Here is an 18,660-nt window from a genome sequence, read left to right as displayed (position 1 = left end):
GTGAGTTGACCTGTCCGCTTTCCTGTTCTCAAGGCGGGTCTGGTTGGTAAACGCAACGGACCACAAATATGGTCTTAATAAATGAATGGGTCAGTCACTTCAGTGTTTTGCGTCCCTTTCAATTCCATTTACGCCTCATCTTGCTCTTCTTGGCCGCTATGCTATGTATCTACTGGCCTTGAATGCCGGTTTTAAACCTTTTCCGCTACATTATCGCCTCCGGCGATGTCGTGCAGATGACGATCTCCCAAACTGCGCAGCGCAGATGTTCTCCGATTTAGCTCTCAATGACTACCATGCTAATTAAAGATATCGTCAGGCGCTTCGCTCTGACGTGCGAAACGGGCGCTACTTTCATGCGCCCTTGTGCTTGAAATGAACACACTAGTCTCAAAGTCTCCTTTAATGCTCGGTCGTAGCGCGATTTCCAGCAGAGGGCCCTGCAGCTGGTTGAAATTTGATGAGATGAACCACGCTCCAATGGTAGCCTTCGTAGAAGTCTTAAAGAGTGCTGCTATTAACCGCGCATTCGGTGCTGCTCGGCTATGGCCTCACAGAGGAGCTTTGAAGTCTTGACAGAAGTAGCTGCAGGAAGTAGCCAGTGAACTGTAGCAAGCATTTGGATTCACCGCCCACAGCGAGCATGGCGCTCTGGTAATGTTTAAAGAAAACGTGCGCTTGATTCTCCAAGTCAGAATTTCATGCTTAGTCACTTTCAGCATTTCGCTGCTTCTCTCACCATACCGCTGCAATATTTTCGCTGCTCATGCCGCACCAAGCGTTTTCCAGCCAATTTGAGCGTTTACGGAAAGTTGCACAGGCGATTCTCTGGAGAAAAAAACAGCGCGTCTGATAGACCATTTTTGTTGCGTTACTTTTGCCACTGCATCGTCACTGAAGAGTCAGCCTGCCTTGGCTGTCAAATCCAGCCTTCTGACTTCCGTTGCGCACGGTAAAGCCTTCCGCGGTGGCCATCATACGCTTCTGGCCCATCTTGAGGAATACGAACTTGCTTGGGTTGCAGGTCATCAAGGCCCTGAAAGTTGGTGTGGTAACCGATACAGTTCCTGCAGAGGGTGAGGTCCATATGAATCTACTGCCAGAATCTCGAGACACTTGGACGTCTCCCCAAGGCGTCTGCTTTATCCGGGCACCGGCGACCAGCCAAACATCGTCACCATTCCTTGTGCTTTTGAATCTCGCCTGAGATACAATTTGAAAGCAAGTGCTCACACAGTTGGATCCCTGCTCTGAGTCGGTGGAGAAAACATCCGATGGTAAGTCATAGCAGAGGACCTTGAACCACTCCGTGGTGGATTTGGTTCCAGACTCATCTACTACGTACACTAGGCCATGATCGAGCGCACTGAATGTGATACCTCGACCAGAGATCCTTGCAAGCCGCATGCCTGTCATCAAGTCCATGCTCACACCTTCCTGCAGTACGCGTCCGCAAGGGTGGCAAACACAGGTGCGGTCGCCCAAGCGGTTGATAGCAGCCATGCTATGCTTTGTGAAGTTGACAACGCGCACAGCATTGTCGATTGATATGTCAACTCGGATGCGGTGCTTCAGAAACACTGACACTACGCCGGATTTGGTCACCACCGGCCCGTAGTAAACTTCCAGCAGGTAACGCTCGACGGCTGCAGCCTGTGCTTGCGCTCTGCGACGAGCTTCGTTCAAGCTAGTACGCGACTGTGCGTTCTCGGTTCCGGCAGTGTGCGGCGTACCGGTGGCATGTTCTTCGCCGCGATCAGTGAAGCCGTGCAGTGTCAAAAAGTGAATCCAGCGAGCGTAATTCTGCTGCTGGGGATCTTCAGCATCAAAGTCGTTCAGGTTGGTTTCGTCCTGAAGTTCGTCTGTGTGGAAGGGCCGGTTCGGGTAGAAAAGGTCGCCCAAGTCGGTGTAGGGCGCGTAAAGGCCGCCCAAATGCGGCGAAAATAAACGAGAGCATGATGGCGGCAAGTGGAATTCAGACGGCGCGACTCCAGGCCACTGCAGAAGGAAGTCCTCGTACGCGCCGTCAACCATCTCTTGATCGCCTTGCGGCACTTGTTCGAACCGAGATGGTGGGGCCTGGTGCTGGTGCTGTGCCTCATAATGAAACTGCTGCTGCTGCTGTTGCTGTTGCTGCTGCTGCCACCGCCGCCGCCGCTGCTGCAGCTGCTGTTGTTGTTGGCGGCGGCGCCTACGCACAGCGGCGCCACTGGGGCGTTGGCGGGTTGGCATGGCGCTGCGATCGCAACAAGTCCCCGCGGCCTGCACGAGAAATCACAGCGCCTTTAAATGCAGTTGCGTTGCAAAGGAAAGAGTAACGAGAACTGAAGGCGCGTTTATACTCCGACGTCCTCGGCGCGCGGGCGAGCGCCGGCGGTGGTCGGTCGCGTCAGTTTGGCAACGCCATGCCAGGCGCGAATTCGGCCCTCCTACAGTCCAACCACTCCGACGCGGCGCAGCGGCTACGCTAGGAGAAGCGCATGCGCATATGATGCGCAAAACGTTTGACGCTCCATCTGTTGTAGATTTCCTAAGCAGCGCCGCCCCGGCGAGAGGCGGAACCGGTCTGGCCATGATGGCGGAGGCTGACGCGCTCGGATAAAAACGGACACATAATCCAAGTTGCCGCCAGTGCGGTCGGAGCACGCCAAAGTCACCGAACGCGTCGGCGGTCAAGCTCCATTGGAGTGTAGAGGGTCTCTCTTTGGCCAGCATGATGTCCCCGTGGCACGCGCGCGATACGTCGCAGTATAAACGCGTCTTAAATGTACCCATAGCGTCCACCACGGCTCACTGCTGAATAGCTTAGTCCACTGGAAGCATTTCTACACTTGCTGTGCTGCAAGCCCTTGTTCCTGTCGCAACGAGTGTAACTTGACGATTCGTGAAGCACACTAACAGTTCAAATTAGGCATTAGCATAACAGATCAAATCAGGCATAAGAGTTCAAATTAGGCATTTTGACGCAAAGTGGTGCAGTCAAAAAGTAATAACGCACTTATTTCCGAACTTCTAAATTTGCGACAGCATAACTACATTTCTACCAGAGGTGCACCTGCCAAAATTGGAAAATCAGAGTGCGTAGGTCGTATCTGCGACGGGTTTAAAGCTGGAGAAGACCCATGTATTTCTACGTGGGGAGGCACCATCTTTAAATCGTCGTCTGGGCCCAGCTGTCGTTTCATGTCGTAGCAAGTGTCGCGTAAACGCCATAGCACTCCCGCCGACAGGGGGCGATCTCGGAAAAGCTTCAAGGCGAAGACCTCCTACCTGATCATTTTGATCCGTAAACCTCGGTAGAAAGTTTGCGCCGCATAGTAGCCAGGACGAAAAAATTACTCAGTCCATTTATCAGGACAGTTCGAGTACGCAGTTCATAGCCGATTTTCAGGCCTATGCCTAGGATGGGTTAGGGTTAGTGCCAATCCTAGCCGTAGATGAGCAAAGCGAGGCAAAAATGTAGTCGCGGGATGGCGGCTCTAGAGCCAGAAAGCATGGTACCAAGCCGTCTGCTTCATAGGGTCGTAGAAAACGCTGACGGGGCGCAGAAAAATCCACTTACTGGGCAAAGCGGAGATCTGTGGAGCAGCCCGAGCTGGCGGAGCGCAGCAAGCGTATGCTTTGATCCTTCGTCCTCGTCGTCTGCTCGCAGTCTGATTTAGGCGGCGTCACGCGCCATCGCTGCCACGTTTGCTCACCGGGGGAAAGGCAGTTCATTGCATCTATTCCTCGGTACAGTCTGTTCACAACAGTTTCTCATGAAATGGTGCGTGCAGTTCACGTAGACTTAAGCGCAAAAAAGAGTGAAGTAAAAAAGGCATGTGGCAGTCGCTCAATTAGAGTTATTTTTTCGGTCATTATCTCGAGGCAGAAGAGGTAAAAGTGACGCCTAAATTGTGGATGTGGTCTCAATCTCGATTAGGGTGTTATGATGATGATGCATTTCAATCTAGGAGAGAACGTTTTTCCAAGAGCGCCATAGCAATCGGTGTTTTTTCGTATGCGCCAGGTGGTGACAAACTGCCACGGTCGATTAGAGCTCATTGAACATGCTCTGATTCTCCTGTTCCTCGTTGCGACAATCTAGAACCATGCCCTGAAACCAAAGTGGCAGTATCTGCATAATTATGTCCTTGCAACCGGGAGGTTCTTTTTCAAGTACACATGTCTGTCAAGCTGCCGTCATATTTTTCATATTCTAAATCATTCCACGGACAACCTCTTTCAATATTATTTTTAACCTTTTTCTGCTTGCCCAGCTATGTATTATATGACCGTTCATCTTAACAAAGAGAAGGCATTCTAACTTTTGTTTGTAAAGTTTCGATGCTGATTTATTTTCTTCTGTAGAAATAAATGATTGCCCAAAACAAATTTTCGTGCGTGTGTGTAGCGCCATCTTTTCGAGCTAACCTGAGCTATTTATGTTAATTGCTGCGGCAGCCGCTAGATGTCACTAAATGTAGAAAAATACGTTGACACTAATCATCTGCGCATTCTGCTGTGAGTGAATGTGGAGAAATAAACGTCCACCTCTAACAGCGTGTAAGCATAAAATTCTTTGTGAAGCTCGGCAGAACAGCCACACAGATGTATGAGCTCCTTCGTGACGCTTACGATAACGAGACATTATCGCGGGCGCGAGATATCGAGTGGCACAAGAGGTTCGTTTCGGGGAGAACGTTGGTCGAAGACGACACAACACAGGGGCGCCATTCAACCTAACGGAATGAAAACAACGTTGCTGGGATCAGGGAAATCCTACAGCAACACCGCACTATTACAGACCGCATGCTATGAGATGCTCTCGACATTAGTAAGGCAAAATGCCACAAAATTTTGCGTGAGAACTTGGGGAAACGAAAGCTGAATGCCAGACGTCTGCGTCGCTGCCTGCCACAGAACCAGAAGGACACGCGGGCATCACTGAGCGCTGATTTGCTCTCCGAGGCTGAGTAAGATGCTGCATTCGTCGACAGCATCGTTGCTGAAGACAAAACATGGTGTTTTCAGTACGATCCTGAAACCAAGAGGTAGAGCGCTGAATGGCGGTCCACAAGGTCTCTATCCCGAGAAAGGTGCGGTGACAGAAGACTAAAACAGAGACGATGCTGATAGTTTTTTTTTCGATGCCAGAGTTCTCATACACCGCGAGTTCATCCACAAGGGCAGACGGTGAATCAGTAGTTTTATATCCACGTGCTCCAACGCATGCGTGATGCACTGCGACGCCATCGCTATGACTTATAGGTATCTGAACTATGGAGCCTTCTCCACGATAACGCAAGGCCGCACACTGCTCTCAGGGTGACAAAATTGCTCACCAAGCACAGCGTTACTGCACTTCCCCATCCGCAATACTCGCTTGACCCCTCCCCATGAGATTTTTTCCTGTTTCCTCGTGTGAAAAGATCCCTAAAAAGTCTCTGGATGGGGAGCGTGGAAGGCAAAGGACCTGACAGCCCTGCCAAAAGAACCGTTTTTCACCTGTTTCTAAGGCCTGGAAGCTGTGTTTTAGAGTGCAAGGAACCATATTGAAGGGGTGCTGCACAAATTATTTCAATGTCAAACGCATTTTTTTAATGGACTCAGTCTCGGAAATTTACGGACAAAGGTGTATATTAAGCCTATGATAATCCGCCGCGGTAGCAATGTGGCATTTCTTCAGAAGTCAATAACTACAGAACAACAGGGCTTTGGTGAGGTTTCGTCACCACCAATTGTGTCTCCAGATGTGTATCAGGCAGCAGTAACAATATTTGCAAAAGAGTTTTCTGTGTTGACAAATTTGGTTGCAGGGCGACGTAAGTTCGACAACCACGTGCCGGAGCCGGATTAGTCGGTTACATAATACATAGCCGCACTCCGAGACCTGGCAAATGCGTCCAGTTTCGCGTCCCCACATGAAGCAATGAGAGAAAGGTTCGTGACCGGCGTCTCATCGCTACGTGTTCGCGAACGTCTTTTGTTAGAAGGATGAGATATCTCCTTCGCTACAGCTTCGAATATTGATTTCCGGTATGAGTAAACGGCTCGCGACACTCAAGAAGTCGAAGCACCCATACAGGAAGCAACCTACTCATTGCATCAATTGGTTCACAGTGTCAAGCAGTACCATCGTTGCCACAAGTTCCTGCGCAAGTTCAAGGGGAAATTTCATCTTTTCGTGAAGTTCGTCCCCGACGTCAAGAAACCAAGCGTCCGTTTAAGCAAACTTATCTGCAGCCTTCTACTACATTTCAAGAGCGGCAATATACCGCATGTCCACAAAGGTTTGGTGAGGTCAGTTCGGGTTCGTCACTGAGCTCACCTTTTTTTTTTTGCCTCAGCATAGGAACGCCACGAGGTCATGATGGCCGTCGACTTTGCGACATTACAAGAGGGCTGGAAGGGGCCGTGTCACCCCTGCACCAGGTGAAGTGCATGGAAAATAAGGCGTCTAGCCATCTGCGTGTGCACAGCACAGCGCATAATCTTTCGTGCAGGGAGCTGATGTGCCTGCTTGAACTTTGATATGAACTGGGGTAGCGTTCAGTAGGTTCCAGGCACCTAGTGCCCGAAATTTATACTTTGCCCAGTCCTCCAAATCTAGACCGTGAACTCCCACTTACTGGCCAGATCGGCGCGGTTAGGTAGGATGCAAATAATTGCTCTACCTCGGACGCGCCTCGACGTTCACAGCGGACGCAGTTTCGGCAGTAATGAATTGCGTTTTGAACACTACGACCAGTTTGATGCACCTACCTCACTACTTCTCATTTTCTATCTAGTCGATGTTTTACGGTTAACTGTCGGGTGTGTCCATGTGGTAGCACTGATTTAGATGTGAATTTTATTTTCATGCTTTTGTGAACGCAAACACCCATTTCGCTTGGATTTAATAAGTGAACTCAACTTATCTGCAAGAAATTTTGGTGATTAGCACCTTAATAATTGTCCTAATTTTTTGTTCCTATGGCTGAAAGATGCAATTCTAAAATAGGTTTATTTGAATAAGCAGCGCCGTATTTCCGTCCCAGCAACGCTTGAGAGAAAGTGAGTCATAATTTTCGTCATCGGATGTTTTAATTTTGAACCAGTTCGTTGCGAAACTGTGGAAATTATGCAGTTTCACCACTTTTGCTGCCTTATCCCTAACGTATCATTCGACCAGGTCAATCAAGCCCCCTGGCAGCCTAGCATTGTTGTTTTTCTGTTCACGTGCTCGTATTTCAGGCCCCATCAGTGGCTTACCCAACTTTATTACAGGTGATCCGTCTTACTGTGATATTTACATTTCGTTTCTTGAATTGCTTCAGAGCTATCTACCCTCCGCCAGAAAGAGACTTGACGGTGATCACTGTCGTGCAGTGGCACGCCGCAGTGTTTCGAGATTGCGCGAAATGACTGAGGAAGGTGTTCGAGCGTTCCAATCGATGTGAAAACTCAGAATAGCGCGAACTGGCAGGAGCGCACACGACATACGAAAACCATCAAGTCGGCAAGGATGCCGCGCACCACCTAAAGCTTAGGTAAACGCGCTAGCCTCGAAGCCGCCTAGGCGCTTCTCGTCTTTTTGTTGTCCCACTGCCACCCGCACATTGTTCGGGCGCTATTGATGAGCGGCTTCGGAGTCAGGCCGTGCATCGCTGCTCTGGTTTCTAGGACCAGCTCGCGCAGTTGCACGGCGCGCGAGTGCTTGTGATATTATTCGCAACTGGTTTCAAAGTAGGGCACCGCAGCCATGTTTGCAGCTTAAGACTTCGTCTGCGGCATCACAGCGCCTTGGGCGGATCCCCCTTCATGAGCGCAATAGGCGCTTTGTGAAGGAATGCGATCGCACGGTCTTAAAGGAGCAGAACTCGGAGCTTTTATTAAGCTGGTATAATAGGGCGAAGCATACAGATGCAAACAAGACGTAAAGTGTTCGTGGCATACTGCATCCTATGATAAAGTCGGAACTGGCGGTGTGCCGTAGTTTCTCAGCCACACGTCTTTGTGGTCGGATTGTACGCACAGCGAACCGCCGCAAGGTAGCGGTGGGCGCAGTCGCCTCCGCCGCGGCCGTAACGGTTGGCCTCCTGGTCAGCGGCGCTGTCGGCGCCCGTCTCGCCCTCTTCACGACAGTCGCTGATCGCTTCAGCCACGCGCCGCGCCGCGCCCGAATTGTTGCACTCACGCACGGCCCGGTAGTTTCCCATGCAGTGAAAGTACCTGTGTGACAAAAGAGCCCTTATTAATGTACGTACATACCCAAAATACGCTTCCTAAGTCTAAGTGGCGAGGATTCTCTATTCGTTGGTGTGCTACAAGCCGGAACACAAAAATGGCTTCGACGTTCTGCTGTCTAAGCACAGTCCATGCAATGGCAGTGTAATTGCGTGGTGGTGCCACCTTATAGTAACCCCCGCTCGTCAATCATTCGATACACGTTCCAAGATGATTTGCATGATAGGTTACTATACACGGTCACCGCTGGCGTGCGTGAAAATACATCTGAGCTTAACAGCCACTCGTTTTGTAAAACCTTGCAAAAGGGACCAAGTTCTGCGCAAAACCAGCCCTATGCGCTTCCTATAAAATACGCTTTCCACACCCGGTCCCCTTTTTTTTTCACAGATAAAATAAATTTTGAGAAAAACGTCTCATTATGGTTATTGCACATTGGTAAGTTTTCGTTTATGCAAACCTTTAACAGCCCAATATCTTTCATGACGCAGAAGATTAAAATTACGAAGATACCACAGAACAGGACTTGCCGTGCGTTTGGCATGGTATAGCGCGGGTGTTATGCCCGGACTGCAAAACAATTGACACCCCCCATTTGCGGAATACAGTTGCATTATGTTTAATTTCCTTCCTCTTCGTGGCCATCTCGCTTACCAAGAATAGTTTCACTTGCTCTTTTATAGCGTAGGGAATAGCTCCATGTTTAATGCGAGCCCTTTTTTAGCTGCGTCAACCAGATTTCGGGATTTATTCCTCTCGAATGCCCACGCACGTCCAGCTGCAAGGAAGAAGAGGTACGGCCAAAAATCCCCGCCGCAGACATGAAATGAAAAAGACGAGAGGGGACCACGCAAGCGACCGCCAACCTCAACGTTATCCAAAAATTCTCATTTAAAAGATATTTCATTAATTTTCATGTATTCAGTTCTCTGATCTTGTCTCCCGTATTTTTTTCCTCGTAATTTTATACTTTCATTTATTACACAAAGCACAATAACCATTAGGCTGGCCCCAGTTTAGCGTATTCTCTTGGCCTTCATCACTGAACCCTGGCCAAACCCCCGTCGTGAATATGTGCCGCGTCACTAAGGCAATAACAACCATATGAGTAGCTCCACGAAAGAAAAGAACGACGTGCTGCTGCCGATAAGGAGAAAACGGAATACAACGGCGAAGGAGCCCAAGAACAAGAGCAGGGAGGGGTGGATGGCCAGGCTAGGTAAAATAGAAGGACTTTGTGCACAACCTGAGGTAAGAACCAAGGCTTTTGCAAAAAGAGAGTTGATCTAGAGCGTAGTCGTTGTTGCTGCTCTTTTGAGGGCATGTTATTTAACAGAGTGCCGCTTAAAATTTTGAAAATGACTGCTTAGCCCACTGCCTGTGATCTGTAGGCTGGACTTAAAGTGGACCCTACAGACTGAGGAATTATGTGGTTGCTTTTTTAAATATTTTTGAGCTCAGTCATCATATCAGTCAGAAATTAAATTTAGATTCTTATGTTCTGGGCTGCTGTTTCGGCTTATTTCGTAATTTTGTTCTTCCTTCCAATTGTAGCTTCTTACCGCTAGTCAAATCGAGCCTAAGGTGAAAGTCACAATAGTTAGCACTGCTTCGATCGGGTGTCTTCGGAGCCATGTAGAACGACTGGGCAAATGTTTTCTGAAAGGCAGAAAAGTCCCATAACACAGCAAGACACTCCGCGTATGAAATCATTGGATCTGGTCAAGTAAATGGGTAGTTTCCTCCCTTCTGCAGTGTTCAAGGGGTTTTGTTTCTGCTGTAACAGACTGAGCCGGGAGGGTATTCAGCCTCACCTGTGTTCCAGAGGAAGTCAGGTATTGAAAGCGACCTTCGATGATCGTGGCCACAAAGGAGTTCCAAAAAACGGGCAGCACTTGAAAGCTTCTTCCATTTCTCTTTGTTCGGTGTATAGCACCTTTGAATTGGGACTTGCGTACAAATAATCTAGCTAGTTAAAATAGCAAATATATTAGAGACTCTCTACCTCTAAAGACGAGGCTTCTCATCTACGATTCATTGTTTCTGTCTTCCATACAGTGCTGTTTCTTAATATGAGGAACTACGACTTTCACTAAAATTTGCAAAATTATACGTCTTCAGAACAGAATATTAAGAGTCATTCCTCTCGTGCCTTAATACCACCACGTGAGTCCTATAACGCAGAGATATGGTTTGTTTAGTATAGTTAACTTTATTTCAATATAAGGCTAGCTACTGCTCTAGTGAAGGATATAAAAATAGCATAAATCATCAGTACACTTCAGCTAATTTTCACCGCACATATACGTACATATACATACATATACGCACTGAACACTGGGTAGCACAGTACCTTTCGGCAAGATAAATTACGGAATGCAAAGACTGTGCTGTATTATTCCGAAGCTGCTGATCACATTGTACGAAAAAAAAGTTTGCATCGAATTCTTTTTGGTTGCTTGCGGGAGTAAAGAAGCTGTTCATGTAATGTTTTATATTTGTGTCTGGTTCTGAATGCTGTAGTAATGCTTTTGCGATTGATTGTCGGGCTATTATACAGTGCTAGAATGACTTCTCTGTATTCGCAGAGATATACATATTTTGTATTTTATATGTATTTATTTGTCGCTTTTTCTTCTAACTATCGCGATGTCCGCAAGTTATTTTGCTTTCTGCCACTGCTGCTCTTGTTGTAAGGAGGTCTCTCACCCCTCAAGTACTCGTGAGTGCATCAAATAACATGAAATATCATATCCAAGTATACCATTTTTTGCATCTCCGAGAAGCTCGGCGCCTTGTGAACAGTCGTTACATTCTTAAAACCGGCTTAGCATAGTAAAATGCAAAATTCTAACTCGGACACTATACATTTTGACTGTTCCAACAACGAGGATTACTGATTTCAAGCTGCAGTTGAATATTCGTTAAATAATGCCATCCAGATAGCTTTTCGCTCGACATGAATTCACGTGCGAATAGACGCCTTTGTCGGCTGCTGAATTCATTATTATCAGGATGAAAAGTTATAATTTTTTTCTGGGCACGCTGTCCCCAGCAATGTGAAATGGCCGTTGGCTCCTTCTAGTGCGGGCAGAACAACCGGGAATACACAAGCTCGTCATAGATTGATCTCTGACTGCTGCATAAGACAAACAATCCGTGCTCACTGCAAGCAAAGGGGCATGGCCCGATGGGCGATATTGCGCACTTTCGCTTAGCTTCCGTCCTGTAAAGCTGTTCTTAACAAAGAATAACCTTCCTTGCCCTAACCACCATGGTTTTTGAGGCAACAGGTCACGACGACTGCTACGTTATCTCTGTGTGAAAGTATTAATGAAGCTCGTGATAACAACAGCATTGCAATCGGAGTATTTTTAAATAAGAAAAAAACATTTAATACTATAGATCATAATATTTTGTGTCAGAAACTCGAATGTTGTGATTTAGGGGTATAGTTATTGAATTCTTTAAGGCTATCTATTTGGTCGTAAACAGTGCGTAATTGTTGAAGGAGTAGCTTGTAGCCTTCTGCCGATTCGTTTTGGGGTGCCATAACGCTCAGTTCTGCGACCTTTGTTTTTTGCTCTTTATAGAAATGACATGCCGGATTGTTTACCTAGTGCTCTCGCAGTAATGTAGGCCGATGATGCAGCCATTTCAGTAACCTCTTAAAAAGAAACTCATGCGGAACTCATAATAAACAGAAGAGAGCTTAAGTATATAAAAACGTGTGCTTTTGTCAAACAAAATTGTCTTTGAATGCTGCCAACTCTAAGAACATTATCTTTAAATCAGCTTATAGGTGCAGGATCATGCTGCCTTTCAATATACAGCTAGGCAGCCAAGAACGGCAACAAATGTTTACAGTTCCCTACCTGGGCATTACACTGAACTCGGAATTACACTGGACTTGGACTCGGAACCTGCGTAAAAGGCTGTCATATTTGTGCTTCGTTCTGTCAAAAGCACGAAAATCTTTTGATACGGCACATTTAAAGACAATTTATTTTTGCATCTTTCAGCCACATACCGCATACTGCATTGAGGCTTGGGGATTTACATATCACGCTTATCTTGAGCCTTGCATAATATTACAGAAGAGAGCATTACGGTTTCTTAACACGGCAGCACTCCGTTGGGACCGCTCTTTGTGGACTCTAAAAGAATGTCCTTACTTAAACTGCGTGACTACCGCACTACTTTACTGGTATACAGGATTACAGGATAATACACAATCAGACTCTCTTATCTTCTTCTTCTCCTCCTTAGAGATTATGGCACATACCCACGCAGGGGGATTGGCTAAGGTGCAGTAGATAAACCCAAAGAGGTATTTGAGCGGGGAAAAATAGGCGTGAGGAGACTGATCCAACATAAATATTCCAAAAGTCAATTGAAATAAAGGATTATGAATTACCAGGAATAGAATCGAGCATATTTGGACATGCGACGAAATTTCCTATACAGCTAACAAGGTGATCGATCAGTTGCACTTATGCAATCATGAAGGTAGCCGCAAACAGTGCTTAACAGGAATCCCTTTGCTCTCGCACCGAACGAAAGAAGAACTGAAAGAGACAGAGGGAGTTCTGCCTTATCACCAAATATATTTTCTTCCTCTCATAGAACTTCACGCGCTGCGTCCTAAGACAAATGTTTTATACAACCCTCTCATAACATCTAGGGTCACCTGCGCCTGAGGTAGCCAGGTGTGAAAGCTTGGAATGATCTTCCCCTAGGCATTCTTCCTGTTTTCTATAGTACTATCACAATAACAGAAAAAGAAAAATTTTTGGCTCTTGATTTTTAACCATAATGTTATTATTACAAAAATAAGCAAGGGGGATTTATTCACAGGATATGTGTTTTAATTGTGTTCGTTAAAATCTGTGCAATGTGGATTATACAGTGTATTTTGTTGGTGGTGTATGAAGTGCATATTATGTTTATATTCATGTGTCTGGTTGCCTGCATATCATTGTTAATTATGCAATGTTGCGGGAACTAAGTGTTTGGTTTACTATGATCATATTGTTGGATGAGATGTGTAATCATTTGTTTTTCAATTTTACTGTGTGGTATTGTGTTCGGCGTGCTCTCCTCCGCCTCACTCTTTCATATTCACGTGTATGGATCAGTTACTAGCCTTTGGCTATGGATCCGCTAAGTTTGCGTATAGGAGATGTACCTGGAATGAAAATAAATGCTAATAATAATATTTATTATTATTTTTCTTTCCAAAATCGTTGCGTTGTTCTAAACTTAAGCTGAACCCTTTTCGTTAGCCTCCACGTTTCTGCCCCATAGGTCAGTACCGGTAAGAGACAGCTGCTTATTTTTCTCTTTATGGACATTGGAAAACAATTCATGATCTAGCCTCACTGGATCAAATCCTAGCGGTAAACGTTGTCAGGTTCAGTGTCCAATGGCGGCGTGTCCGAAGCCACATTTTCTTAACACCCTGCGCTCGGTCACAGGTCGGACTTTCGCCTTCGTAAGCTGCTCGGGAGCCGTTGGGGACTGAGGGTTAATTGTTTTGTTCTTAGAAAGATGTGGCCATGTACTACACCAGGATGGCCAAATTCTGCTCTCGTTAGTGAGCCTCTCATCGAAACTAGTCACCAAGACCAGGGTGCAGCCCAAGCCTGGTTATGTAATTCCACCGACAGATGAAGTTTTCTTTAAGCCTTTTTATATCATTTTTCATTTTTAAGAAAGAAATTACTAGACATTAATTCTTTCCTACACCTGAGAGTATTGCTTGATCCATTAGTTTAGAGGAAATGCAAGTCAGTCATGTAGGTCATTGGTTACTGGCGGAGCGTGAAGGGCATTTTATCGCGACTGGAAAGAACTTGCCTACCTGCCAATCTTACGGAACTAAACATCATACAAGGAATTGTTGGAATGTATGCGATCAACATAATACTCAAGTCATGCCTGGTCCTCAATAATGTTGTTAAATCGATAACATTCACACCAGAAGAAGCCATAAGGTTTGGTTGCGCAATAAGTTTTACGATCCCTTCGGTTATTTATTTAGACACGGCAGTGTGATACAAGCAATATATTCCAATAACTTAAGGCATATGGTATATGACTTATCACAAATACACATGATATAGGACATAGGCACGACCTATGACATAAGCAATATGTTGCAGACGTTTTAATATGACCCAGTCTGTTTAGTGTGGAAAACTGAAAGGTCTGTCTTACGACTCGAAGACTATTTTTGCCAAAAATGTTTTAGCGTATGAGGGTCAAGCGTGAATGTTTTCGCCTTCAGCTTGCAAAGAAAAAGCTTAAAAAAGAGCTGCTATTTATGTGCACTAAACTTTGAGAGTTCTGGCACGCACTATGATGCCATCTCAGGCGAAGTACTCATGGCCTCAGTTTTTAATTGTATATGTTCAGGACGATACTGACTGCTACATTGATGGTTGGCTGGCTACCGAAAAAGGTTCTAAATAAGTATAGTTGGGAGTTGCGTTTGTCTTCCTCAATCATGTTACCGCTTGCTCCCACCTGCACTTTCAAAATTCGGAATAGAAATCTGGTTGTGCATTATTTACTGCCGTAAGTACTCGTAAGAAAACCGGAGTGATCTGGACGAGCATTAAGAAATTCTCAATTTTGCAAGATAGATTAGACATAAAATAAAATGCCGGTCGGCACTCACCGGTTATGTGTGACAAATTTCTCGATGTCTAGCTATCGCTGCTGTTTCTGCTCCCCTGAATTGAAAATTGCAAGGACGGCATTTTTAAAGCGTTATAATAATAGAGCTGTTCTTAAAGTGGATAGCCTCATTTTTCTGATAGAGAGTGCGCAGAAAATACATCTAAATCGTTATCCTTTCGTCGATCTCACGTTGATCCCGATCAACTCTTTGATGCCATTTTTTTCCGTCTTCCAAGGTTTGGTTCAAAGAGCTTTTTTTCACGCAAGAATAGGAGCTATTTGACAACGCAAGCGTTGCGTTTGAGAGGGGGGGAGGGCAATCAGACATGCCTTACAACTGCAGCATTTTGCACTTACTTGTCGCAGTTGATGCAGTTGGCGGCCCTGAGCTCGTTGTAAGCGGACTGGAGCTTCCCTGCAGCACATCGTCCGTCGGGTGGAATTAGTAAAGCGGCATTTCTCGTCACACAAGCCGCCATGGTGAACACATTGCTGCGGCGCTTTCGATTCCCTGCAACGGTCGGTGCCCCCAACGAACAAGCCACCAGCAACAGCAGGCAAGCAGATATCTTGAGGCTCCCCATCGTAAGCGAAGCTTCAGGACTGAGCCTCTTGAAGCTATCAGTGCTTTTATATACTCACGCGCCGCGGCAACAGCTCATGATAAATGTCAGGCGAAGGGCGTTATTTTTCCAAGCACGTGTTCGGAGCTATCTGGGTTTTCCCGGTGATTGAAGTCGAGCCAGACATCCGTCTCTAAAGGAACCTCGGCAAGACGGCACGTGCGTGTCATGGAGCAATGTGTCGTTTGGTTCTAGTGCCGAAAAACAACGGCAGTCAAATCCTGCTTTATCTCCCGCTGTGAGTTTTGTTTTCCTTCCTTCAATAAGGAAGCCATGTTCTATCTTCGTGAATAAATAACAAAGGAAATGTACAGTGCTCGACCGTCCCAAAGTCTGCATTTTCTATATTACACATTCTTCCTGCGCTTTGATTTCTTGTCTTTTCACAGAAAAGGAAATATGAACTAATGATTGCAATAAAATGAGAATAAGTGGTGTATTTGCATCCTATTAGTGAAGAGGCCTATTGATGGAAAATGTAGTAACTATCAACGCGGAGAAATTTTGCTTGTTTATAGTACGGCATATAAGAGTTGCGTAAATGCTGAAATACATCATAGAAAAGCCATAACGTTTTAACTACTCTACTGTTGTTTATCAGATGACGAACTGACTAGCCACGTGTTTCTGTCCCATGCCTTTAACGCCACAATTCGTGTTGATTATTGCTTTCTGCAAGCCTCAGCGCTAATTTCGTATGCTATTTTCACTTGCGAGGAGCACGTCTCAAATTTGAAAGTCTGCAATCCTCGTCACTGTGCGTCACTTACGTCGTCACGCACATTTTATTGCACTGTAATTAGATATTAGTGGCTGGTCACATGTCTTTTCGTAGTATAAGTATTCAAGGAGCGAGCACGGATACCTCGCGCATTACCTGACGAAGGCAGGGCCCCGGCCGAAACGTCCTAACAAAATTACTGTTTTCGTTCGTGTCTCCCTCTTCTGCAATGCATAATTGCAGATGCTGTTTCGGGAAACGTGTTATATTTTTATTGTGCAGTGGTATAATAATATTTAGATATATCTATCACTTAAAGACAATTACTTATATAGCAGCAGAAAAAACAACCATGCCGCCGGTTGCATCCGAACCCAAGACCTTCGAATATCGCACCGGTGCTCTACCAACTCAGCTACGGCGACGGCTGTCCAAGCTGCTGCTCTCGTTGGTATTTATGTTTAGTGGGTGTAAGCAAACCTTGAGTGTGTTCACCAGCGCCACCCTCGTCCATACCGCTAGACGTAGAACGTCCTGTATTACTTCGGGTGTGACGTGGAACATCATCTAACGGCGAGGGCGGAAACTGTGCGAAAGCCCTCTTATGCTACCTATGGCATCAAGACTGCCAGAACCGATACCATTTTTAAGCCACAGCAGACGAGGTAAAGGAAATGAGGGGCTCGTTTGGCGAACTTATTGGCAAACTTATGTAGGGAGCCAACAATCACCGAAACGAAGGTGCATTGGGGAATGTTTATTTTTTTTTTATTGTGCAGTGGAACAATAATACTTAGGTTATTCTATCGCTCAAAGAAAATTACTTATAAATCAGGAGAAAAAACAATTATGCGCTTGTGGGTTCCGAACCCAAGACCTCCGAATATCGCGTCCGGTGCTGTACCAACTGAGCTACGGTGACGGCTGTCCAATCTGCTGCTCTCGTGAGTATTTATCTTTATTGAGTGTAAGAGAACTTTGAGATTGTTCACCAGCGCCACGCTCGTCCATAGCGGCGGACGTAGAACGTCCTGTATTACCGTGGGTGTAGAGTGTCTGGATGCCCGCTCGCCTCCGCTTTCAGGGTGGGGCACCCTTTGTACTACCCCGTGCCGTCGTTTCCCCCCTCGCAGCGGCATGTTGAGTCTCACGCGTCACGTCTGGCACGGTTTCTGTGCGGTCGCGTGGCGGCTGTAATAATGCTAGTGATCTGGAAATAGACAGTACATATTTGTTTCACTCGTGGTGGTAGTGTTCTTGCAGTTTTGAAAGGATTTTATGCATGATTGTCACCACTTCGCACACTTTTTGCGTGCGCTCCCAGGCACCCATAGAGCGTGTGGGGGTAGCGGTCTCGGTCACAAAGGAGATGCCCTCGACTCAGCGTGGGAAACTCAGCCAGAGACCAGCTACCAAGTGACAAGGGGGTTGGTCGTTTGGTGCCCAGCTTTCGCCGGTCGCAAGCCAGAGAATGGGTCGGATCCAAAGGTTCACAAAACAAAACAAAGTTTATACAGCTTAGAGATGATACACAGGCTTTCACAGTCTCTCGTACGAGCGGATACGAACTCATTTACAAATACGATGCACTCGTGCAAAGTAGCAATAGAGAGAGATAGCAGTTCAACAGAATCTTGCACCTAAAGTGCTCTAACACACATAGAAAGACAAACAAACAAAACACAAATTGTTCACCGGGCACTGCAACAGTCCGACGACCTGAGGAGCACGACGGGGGCCGATCCGCAGGCTGGCGCACGTTGCCTCGCTGGTCCATGGCTGGGCGAGTGGTGTTCTCCCGGGAGTCGAGCGGGCGCGCTTCTCGGAAGCTTAAACGGCGGCTCGGGCTAACAGACAGCGGTTGAAGCCCTTCATTTATAGGCGCAGTCCACGTCTGTTCTTCGCGCCAGGGCAGGCGCGCACATACACCCATCTTCAACTGCACCAACTCCTTCTTCTCGGGCCTGGCGCGCGACGCCATTGGTAGAGCGCGGAAACCACTGTCAAGAAAAATCTAGGTCAAGCTCGGCACGCTGAGTCATCGGCGCAGGAGCGAAGGGGAGAGGGTATCACTTTGACGCGGACATGGTTACCCTCTTTCCTTTGACAAGGAGCAAAAACTTGTGCAATATTCGAGAAAAATTCACGCCGCGCGTGGCCATGCCTCCCTCGGCTCCGCTCCGGCGTGCTGAGTGGAAAGTTACGCAACCCCCGAGGTTCCTTCTCCGCTGTATTCTTTGTTTTATTCTTCTGCGCGCGGGCGCGATTGCTTACCCGTAGCGCCGGGTTTTACGAAGATGCGCCAAATTTTTTGAAAATGACGCATTCGCTCTGACTACACGACAAACGAAAAGTTATGACGGACTGCTGCGTTTTTAAATCAAAGGCTGCTCTTTAAAGGAGAGAAGTTATTTCTTTTTCTTT

At 46.6% G+C, this 18,660-nt stretch overlaps 2 protein-coding genes across 2 annotated transcripts; both read right to left on the bottom strand.

Annotated features, from left to right (window-relative positions):
- Positions 1-385: 385 nt before the first annotated feature.
- On the bottom strand, positions 386-3,668 carry LOC144116243 (uncharacterized). The gene is made up of 2 exons (XM_077650963.1): positions 3,563-3,668; positions 386-2,262 (listed from the first exon to the last, which is right to left on the bottom strand). The coding sequence occupies exon 2, from the start codon at positions 2,230-2,232 to the stop codon at positions 892-894; it is 1,341 nt and encodes a 446-aa protein (XP_077507089.1). The 5' UTR covers positions 2,233-2,262; positions 3,563-3,668; the 3' UTR covers positions 386-891.
- A 4,158-nt stretch (positions 3,669-7,826) lies between these two features.
- On the bottom strand, positions 7,827-15,506 carry LOC144116242 (serum amyloid A-5 protein-like). The gene is made up of 2 exons (XM_077650962.1): positions 15,250-15,506; positions 7,827-8,193 (listed from the first exon to the last, which is right to left on the bottom strand). Exons 1-2 carry the CDS (start codon positions 15,474-15,476, stop codon positions 7,962-7,964), a joined length of 459 nt encoding a protein of 152 aa, XP_077507088.1. The 5' UTR covers positions 15,477-15,506; the 3' UTR covers positions 7,827-7,961.
- Between the last annotated feature and the right edge of the window lie 3,154 nt (positions 15,507-18,660).

Source organism: Amblyomma americanum, chromosome 1 (genome assembly GCF_052857255.1).
Source record: "Amblyomma americanum isolate KBUSLIRL-KWMA chromosome 1, ASM5285725v1, whole genome shotgun sequence".
Classification (NCBI taxonomy): Eukaryota; Metazoa; Arthropoda; class Arachnida; order Ixodida; family Ixodidae; genus Amblyomma; species Amblyomma americanum.
The sequence above is the reverse complement of the archived record's forward strand: the minus strand, read 5'-3'. Positions and strand labels throughout refer to the sequence as shown.